This window comes from Danio aesculapii, chromosome 1 (genome assembly GCF_903798145.1).
Source record: "Danio aesculapii chromosome 1, fDanAes4.1, whole genome shotgun sequence".
Taxonomy (NCBI): domain Eukaryota; kingdom Metazoa; phylum Chordata; class Actinopteri; order Cypriniformes; family Danionidae; genus Danio; species Danio aesculapii.
In genome coordinates, this window is record NC_079435.1 from 52,573,268 (window position 1) to 52,583,084 (window position 9,817).

The 9,817-nt window shown below is 37.9% G+C and overlaps 1 protein-coding gene across 1 annotated transcript; it reads right to left on the reverse strand.

Annotated features, from left to right (window-relative positions):
• Nucleotides 1–259: 259 nt before the first annotated feature.
• Nucleotides 260–8,517, reverse strand: hapstr1b (HUWE1 associated protein modifying stress responses b). Its single transcript, XM_056462666.1, has 4 exons — nucleotides 8,142–8,517; nucleotides 6,898–6,981; nucleotides 3,712–3,987; nucleotides 260–1,441 (listed from the first exon to the last, which is right to left on the reverse strand). The coding sequence occupies exons 1-4, from the start codon at nucleotides 8,335–8,337 to the stop codon at nucleotides 1,200–1,202; spliced, it is 798 nt and encodes a 265-aa protein (XP_056318641.1). The 5' UTR covers nucleotides 8,338–8,517; the 3' UTR covers nucleotides 260–1,199.
• Nucleotides 8,518–9,817: the final 1,300 nt, after the last annotated feature.

Here is a 9,817-nt window from a genome sequence, read left to right on the forward strand (position 1 = left end):
CTAGTATTGTGTGGGTTTAGCCCAGCCCGTGGAAAAATTCACTAAGTGTTCAAACCCAGCTGAACACATGGGCACAGACAATCACTCTGAAAGCATCGGTATTGACAGCTGTTGTTCACAGATTGTCAAAAGAACAGTAACAGATTGCACTTTTGACACAACAGAACGTGCATTCAATATATTAGCATTTTAATTTAAGGATAAAACCCTATTTGCCCACAAAGGTAAACACACACACAAATGTAGCAGAAAAAAAGGAGGTAGTTAAAAGCTTGATTTCTTTAATGCAAGAATCATTATTGTACATTAACAATTCAATGGTCTCTGCACAGCTTTTTTTTTTTTACAATATGTACCACAAGTCTATGTCAGCACCTACAGGTATTTACATGACATAATGTTACACTGGAGATAAAGGTGCTGGGGAAGAATGACAAAAGAGGATGAATGAAAAGAAGATGGATGCTCAGGAAGAACGAAGGGAAATTATTGAAGATATTCAAAAATGATTGAGAGATGTGCATGACAGCGGATGTATGGCCATCACAGCATTTGTGCCTGCTGCTCGAGCAGAATTAAGAGAAGGCAAAACAAAAGAGAAAGAAAAATCATGAATAACATTGTCAATAATATTAAAATAAAACATTTGTTGCTTTTGAAAGCCGCAGCATGGTAACTGAGAGCTGGGGCAGTGACAGGTGCTGGAGGAAGAGGCAGGTACCACACACACACACAAACTCACTCTAACACAAAACTCATCAGTCATACACACACATACACACCAAGTACTTGTATACACACGCAATCAAACAGACGTTGCTCATTACGTTGCGAACATGCACACGAAAATGTTTTATTGTTCCTGCGTTCGATCACGTCTCAGTTCAGCCATAATAACACACACTCTCTCTCACACACACACACACACACACAATCAACTCACACAGCAATATAGTGAATGAGGGTTGTGTGTTTGTCGACAGGATCCTATGGAAGGGCACTTAGGCCTCTGCACTGAACACCGTCTCCCACCGATGACCTCAACGGGGGCTCTGTAGACCAATCAGAGATGTGCTGGGCTGTGGTGAGCACTGTTATTGGCTGCTTTTATTTCCTGGTCTGAATAAAGATGGGAGGATGACTGAGGAGTGGCATTTTGTTTTTCTCACGCATGGTGTTGTTTCTGTTTACTTAAGAGCTCAGATCATCCTATTGCGTTTGTGAGTGGGAGAGTCTGTTATGACATCATTGCACTGGGCGGAGCTTCGTTTCCGAGTTCCGTTGTCGAGGTGGAGCGCCATCTCCTCGGCAATGAAAGTGTTGAGGTCTACATCATGGAGACCATTTCTGCGGCGACTGGGGGCGGAGCTGGCGCTCAGGTGTGTAGGTGAACCTGGAGCTCCGGAGCGCATGCTGATACTCGCCATGGCTCCACTTAGACCTTCAACACAGAGGTAGAGAAATATATTCAATATATAAAATATTCCCTTCATCAAAGCAACATGCTGCCACTGTTGACCTTATTCTTCAATGCGGAAGTGCACTCGTTTTTGCTACTGTTTTAGAACTTCCGATTCAGCGGGAGAAATGACTAGGAACAATAAACGGCAGAAAATGGTCAAACTACTTGCTCTACAAACAAGTGTGTGCATGACTTTCCATAGAAGTAGAATAATTTCATAAGAAAATATCAGTTTGTGAATGAGACTGGAAGTCTCGAGCCAAAAAGTACGTGAAGAATAAGGTCAATTTAATCAAGAAGTGATCGAATATTGCTATTTTATCATCAGTTTACGCAGTGTTGTGCTCCGAAAACCCATCATCGGTTATGTTTTTCTGAATTGTGTGGTAATATTTTGGATGGAAGCACATTTGAAGATAACCAGAGGACAAAGAAAGAGATGCAGCGTTAAAGTGTTCGACAAAAGAAAAAGCCCAAAGCAAGGGAGCACTTTAAATTATACCGCTTCAAAGAATGTCATAAGACAGTCTGTGCTGTTCAGGTACAGAACGTGCAGCGTACTAATGTTTCATTTTAATAGAGGGATTTCCTTTTGCAAATGACCCATTCTAAAAGCAGTCAAGCAATTACAGGGACATTTTAAATTGTTTTCTCTACGTTTCTGGTCCTGGGGTCTGTTCTTCGTAGGTTGATTACTCAATTAGCTGGATTTGGTTATTTGACATGATCCAGGATTGTTTCATTCTTCAAAACTCATCCGAGAGTTGTTGTCATAGCAACAGTACAGGTAGATCAAACTTGTCGGGAGCAGGCTAATTTCATATAAACAGGATTAGATTGGATCTTTTCCAAGCAAAGGTAATACAGAAAGTATTAACAGAATGCTGATATTTTCTTACAGTATAGTTATATACACTTGGTAAAATAGTAAATAGTTTAAAAACAATATATATATAAAAAAGTATATACTTTTAAAATAAATAATAATAAAAATAATACATAAATATAAGTTATGCAATCTGCACCCTGAAATAAGACTGCACAAAGACTTTTTAGACACAAACGCGTACTATTTTAAGGTACCAGCTTTAGTAAAAAAAAAATTTTTAGTTTTTTTTTTTTTAAGGAAAAATTATTTACGCGATCATGAACATGTTTTGACTGCTAATATGATGATGATTTAATGCTTCACAAGAGTTGCAGACACCTTTACTGGTATCAAAATGCCTTTTTGATGCAAAATTAATTTTTAACAGCGTTATTCCTTACACCAATTAAGAAACTTGAATAGGCCTAATAAAATTTTTTGCTCTAAATGTAAAACTAAATAAATTGCTAAATACTCTTGACACATGAAAGTGTAAAGCATGCAGCCCACAACAACGGTGGAAAGTTATTGCGTATCATATTTAACTATTTACTATTAATTTATGTAACTTTCTCACATGGATAATTTAATACTAATCAGATGATGTCATTACGCTGCTTTGCCATCAGCCAATCGTTGCATTGCTGATCATGATTTCGAGGATTGATATATCAGTCCTTCACAACACATGCAGCAATCTCCAATCAGTTTATCCAGACATTTTAACCTGATTTGCAAACTTGAAGCAAAATTAGCCAGAGATCAGTTATCAAGATTAAAAAATCCAGGATCTGTCAAATCATCTTTGATCATTTAAGCGAGGTACTACGGACAGACCCCTGGACTTCATTTTAATGACAGTTTTTTGTAAACAAAAACCTTCTCAATTTATAGAAATCATGAAATTGTGTAGAAATTAAAAGGTTTAACGCAACATATTTAGGAATTCTTTAAATTTTAAAATTGTTTTATTCCTGTTGAAATTAAAATGTTTAAGAACAATACTGTCATTCATATTATCATTACACTAAAGAGTACATTTTACTCTCAACAATACATATTTCACAATTTCAACAGGATCAAAATAACTTTGTTTTTGCAAAGAAGCTGTAAATTGTGTGTGTGTGTATATATGATACTCCGGAGATGACATTCATGTGCTCATATATTGTGCTTGAGTGTAATGCATGATACCACACAATTTATTCACACAGACTTCATATTCCAATAGTCTTTATCCCATTTAATATTCACAGGTACTGATCAACATCACAATGCGATTAGATATTATTCCTTTTTTATTATGGTTTCAAAATTATGATATTCTGCAATCGTTTCTGCGTGAAGTCTCAATGAAACGGATCTGTCAGAGCACACTCACCGTGCAGGGCAATGGCCTCCCTGAAAGGCTGCAGGTCTGTTTCTACAGATGAACTTGTCTCCGAGGACGTGGGTCGGCTTGGTGACACCATTGCAAGTCTTGGCGGAGCCCTGGAGCTACGTGGCGGTGGGGCTTTACCACAGAGGAAGCTGATAAGATCCTCACGCCGAATAGTCCGCCTCCGTTTCTTCACCCACGCCAGGACATCTTTATTTCTCCTCTGATGGCCTATCTGAATACCCAGCTCATAACTCCGCTGATGGGCATCAACACTCTCTGAAAGGAGAAAGAAAAAAAACTTGAAATGAGCATTTTTGCATGTGTGTCAGGAATCAGCACAGTTGCATCAACATTTCCTAGTGTTTTATGCCCAATGATGTCAGTCTCATTTAACAATTCCTGAAATCAAAAAGCCCCTCTTAGAATTTTTAAACCGCATCAAGCAGAGAGCAAATATTTTACATGAAGGAAGAAAACGAACAGCAGGTAAATTATTGCTGATGGTTAAAACAAGAAGCTTTTAATAATGTAATTATGTAAATCTTACATCATCAACTTCCAAAGCAATTGTGTAACACCATAAATTTTTGTCCTGCCAGAACAGCAGCATTATCTCCCCAGGACCGGCAGCCACTGTTCTTCAATATATTATTTTCTCTCCATAATGGGCAACAAATAAACCGCCTCAACCAAAACTGGCAGGCATGAAGATTTGTTTCAATTGACAGGGTTTCCACTGCCAGGCTGGAACCAGACTGAAATGAATTATACGCTTAGAAAATCCTGAGATGGTGTGCATGAAATGGTTCAAGAGATAATCAAATCTCAGCAAGGTGTTGGTGAAAAATGGGAGCTTTTGGAGAACACACTTTTCAAAACTAATCGGCAGATCAGTTCAAAATCTGAACTTGCACACTAAAGAACACAGCATGATAAAAACAACTACATCCTACATGCTTTGAAAAATTCTCATAAGTCAACTTGCTAAATCAGTCAATGATGTAAGTGATCTCCAGTAAGCTGAACACACAAACACCTCCCTATGCGTGACAGTTCCTAATAGCATGACTCAAATCGTCCACATGACATCTAACATCCTCCCCACCACATCATCTCTCATTACCCCAACCAAACTTATAAATGAAGACTCAGGTTTTTGCTAGAAGACATTACCAAACAATGCTGAACACATGTCCATGAAGTTCTCATAACTGCAATCTAATGATACACAACTACTCCAGGCTGTGTGAACCAGACGTCCACTCTTAAGCAGACAGATCCTGTCTGGGAAAAGAAATCATTCTAAACATTAAGAGTCACTGTCAGCCATGTTGTTGCTATTAATCAACATATAAACCTACTAGACACTGTTTACTGGTGAATTTTAATGAGCAAGCAGGTATTCTCCAGTACAAAACAAATAGTGGAGATATGGACTCATCTTAATTACTATACAAAATACACTATAATTGATCATTAAATAGAACATTTAACCAATCCATCAAAATAATAATTAATAACTTTTGTTTTTTGTAACTTAGGTTTTTACTCCTACTCTAGCACTAAACTCTGAGCTCAAACAAATAACTTTGCATAAATGGCACTTCCTGTGGGTATTGCCTATTCTTTTTGAATCACTGAATACCTCCCTCAGTTGTTAGTTGCTTTGGACAAAAGCATCTGCTAAATGACTAAATGTAAACTGCCTTAATATCTAACAGTTTAATTGGACAGTAGCTGCTTAATCATAGTGTTTTATAATTAAAACCCTTGTTTAGATTTAAAACACTTGACCCAGTGACTGTTTGTGTAAAGGACCAACCAATGGAATTTCTCCATACAGCCTGCACTTGAACGATATTGGTTTGCGCTAGTTACTACTCCAAGAAAAATGTAATCCAATCAATGGTGGAACACATAATAAACAGTAAAGCGTAATTTATTTTAGATACAAATACACAGCATATAGGTACAGACAAGCACACACTCCCTTTGATTAGTAAATCATGCGCAAAAATGCACAGTATACATTACACACTAAAACATTTCATGTCCATTGTATGTAATGAGGACTGTGAATTCAGAAATTTCTTGTCACAATGTTTTTCATCAACAAAATAATATATATTTTTTTTAAAAATCCAGAAGTTATGACTAATAAAAAAAATGTCTTTAAACAGTGGCTATCCCTTAACCCCTGTTGTTGTTGCAGTCTCTAGTAGTTTATTGTTGTTCTGTCTCCTTGGCAGCATCTGACATACTTCACTAATACGTAATAGGTAGGAAAAAACATGTGCTACAAAAGCAGAAAGTCTGAATTCCAATGCATAATTCTCATAAAAGTGTAGGATTCAAGTTCCTGAATGATCCACATCTTCCGGTGAAAATCTTAAATGTGCATATGGACATTTTACAATACCACAAGGACTTGGGAGAACTTGTGTCTGGAAGTAAAGCAGCAAAACTGATGCTAATAATTGGCAAAATTATAAATGAATCATGTAGTATTAGCTGTATAAAAAACAGGTTCATACTATATAAAAACTTTCAGTGACCTGTTAAAAACAAATGAAGAGTTTAGATAAATGGTCTTGAACTCAATTCCTGGAGGGCTGCAGCTCTGCATAGTATAGTTCCAACCACCTCCAACTCACACCTGCTTAATAGTCTCTAGTAGTCTTGAACACCATGATTAGTTGCATCAGTTGTGTTTGATTAGATTTGGAGCAAAACTGTGCAGAGCTGCAGCCCTCTAGGAATCTAGTTTGAGACACATGGTTTAAAAGCAAAAACCTCAAAATGCTGTCAAAAAAATTCCTCTAAAATTATCATTTTTTACCAGGCTCCAGTGTGTATGTTCAGCAATATCACTTTTATGCCAAAGAATAAGTCATTTGCCTGATATTTAAAGTGAAATATCTCAACAAACAAAGCAGTCTGAGAAAAATGTTAATTTTTGATTGAAGTTTCACACGGTACTTAAGAGGTTTTTGCATCTTGAGTGTTCAAATACCTTCTCCAGTGAGAGAAGCAGCCTTGTTTCTTTTTTGGCCTTGAGCACATACTGCATTGATACAGCAAACTGTATACATCCCCTTACTTATGCAAATAAAGTATATTAGCTTATATGCATAGGCTTTTGTTATGTAAAATGAAACAGAATACACAAAAGTTCTCTCAACTTACCTTTGTATAGGTTAGTGACGGCAGTTGCAGCATTTTGAAAGGGAACCCACAAGGAAAGGCCCTGTTGTTGTTGACATACTCTATCTGAGGGGAGGTAACAGACAGGACAGGAAATGTTTACGTTGCAATGGAGATACATCATTTCCCGTTCAAATAACACACTTTTAGCCACTGTGTTGAAAGAATACCAAAAAAGCACACCCAAGACAACTAAACCACCCTAAGCTTTATATTTAGTACCTTTACAGCCTCTCACACTGACTGTGTGTTATGAGATAGTGAGCTGCCTACTTAAACAGCACTTTTGGGGCCGTAAGCGCGCTTGGAATGTTCTAAAAGCGTCTGTGATGACCAAAAGTGCGGTCCACATCAGCAGCTCTATGTTTTGAGACATAGCCATTAATTACACGACGTCTAAATTTGATATGTAGCAAGAGCACTCTACGCCATTTTGTTGAGCAGATTCAGTTTATCTGATTCTAGCGTTGTCACAACAGAACATTGCGTGTAAAAGCATTGTGTTATTCAAACCAGCTTTGTGCTGTTTGGCATATTTAATGACACCAATAAGAGCAGAACAACTCTGACACAATAACACACAATCTTTGAACTTAGCCAGCTAATCCTGCCTTCGCCATTTTGTTTCGCATACTATTATTGTTGTTTAAGAAAAATCTCACGTCTTTACCCGGTCACCACGTCGTTTGTATTTCTAGATCGTTTCGTTTATATACACGACGTCTGAGTTCACAACAGAGGAGTTTTCGATCCCAAATCGAATTATTTTCATCAGACGAACTCCTCCCTGCACTTCGCCATTTTGTTTCGCTCACAGACAACCAGCTGGGTGACGCTTTAAATATTTTAAAAATATCACAATAGACGTTTACGCATTATGTAGGTAGCTATGTTAACAGCTAAACACTTATAAACAGAAACATTTCTGGGCTGTTTCCTTATATAAACGATGTGTGTCAGTTTACGTCGCTCGTCTACCACTTAGCATCAATGCTAATCTGTAAACACCACCGACCTTCAAAACAACCAAATAACAGGCTAAATAACCTTGTTTTAACCACAAGTGTGTGTGTTTTGTTGTAAAGCAACCGTTCGACAGCCTATTTTATTCGTGTTAGGTTTAATTTGGTGGCTATTCGCTGAGCTTTAGAGTTTGTGTCCTTTGTTTGCCAGTGTCAAGAGTTAGCTGGCTAGCTCGCGATGACTTTTTATTACACATTTCACACCTTTATACAGTTGTGCGACGGCGGTGGCGGAGTTTTGGAAGAGATGCCAGAGTTTTTGTTGGCTCTGATCGGTCTCCTCCTCGGCCGGTTCCTCCTGCTCGGCCTCGGCTAGGCACTGCCGCTCCCATTTGGAGAACCAGTGCTCGGGTCCGTGTTCCTGAATCTCCGCTTCCCCCTCCTCCTTCTTCTCCTCCATGGCCACAAAAACACGTAAACCGCTGCTGTGATGCTCTAACGTTCGCTGGAAAAGTTCTCCGTGGCGTTTAAACCCGGCCGAAATGAATTGTCGGCGGCGGCCTCATCGACAGCTGTTAGTTTACGTCTGCATAGCGAACGGTGCTTGCACTTCTCCGCCACACAGCCGATGAAAACAACTTAACGTTGCCGAGGCACAAGCCCCGCCCTCTTGAGTTATGCTCGATCCTCATTGGCTAAAGAATTTCTGAGGCGTGGACTGGCGTCAACGGCTGAACTGTTTATTAGACGCGTCAACTGTCAGTCATCTGTCATACAGCGACGACGAATGAAGATACCGCCCCTGTTTATGTGCGCTGCCACACCAAATACTTGAGCCTCAAGTACCCTCAGTACGAACAGGAGATTGCGCAAGCCCATAATGAGTCGCTATTCATTCAGAAGAGTGTCCTTTACACGGTGTTTTCCTGTTTCTCTTCTGTTCATTACAGTAGGCGACTGTTAAACAAAGAGAACGGGTTTTGATTATACATCCTGTTGTGATCCGCATCTTCGGACTACAGATGGCGCCATTGTGCAGCTTCACGGTGCGTCTTTTAGGTTTGAAGTTAATGCAAAGTCAAAAGACTTTCACAGGTAGGAAACTAAATCACGGTAAAGCATTTGAAAAACAGTCTAGTGACATGTTATTTATTTATCATTCATTCATTCATTAATTTTCCTTCAGCTTTTTAGTCATTCATTTTAGTTATTCATCAAGGGCCGCCACAGCGGAATGAACCGCCAACTTATCCAGCATATGTTTTACACAGCGGATGCCCTTCTAGCTGCAACTCAGTTCTGGGAAACATCCACATACACTCATACACTACACTACAATTTAGTTTATTCAATTCACCAATAGCGCATGTTTTTGGACTGGGGGAAACCAGAGCCAAATACCAACTGACCCAGCTAGGACTCGAACCAGAAACCCTCTTGCTGTGAGGCAACAATGCTAACCACTGAGTCACTGTGTTGCCCACGTTATGTATTTATCTATGTATTTATTGCATATAATATTTTATATATTAGGCTTTTGTGAAACGGGATTTCAAACTATTTAAAAAGATAATATTTAAGGAATAATTAATTGAATATTTAATTTAATAAAAATCAGATAGCCAAAAAATAATCAAACAGTATATTAGGATCAATAAATAAACCCAATGCCTAAGTATAAAACTATTAAAAATAAAAGCAAATTATGGCTTAAAGTTATCTATTACTTGTGATCATAATTAATGCAAACATATTATCTAAAATACAAATAAATGGATTTTCCAAAATATAAAAATAAATGTAAAAATAAGTTTTAAAAGAAATAAGCAAATTATCAAATATTAATTATGATGTAATTAAACAAATTAATTATGTTTTATGTAATTAAAATAAATATGTAAATACTCTATACAGTATAATAAGTAGGAAAAATGTAATAA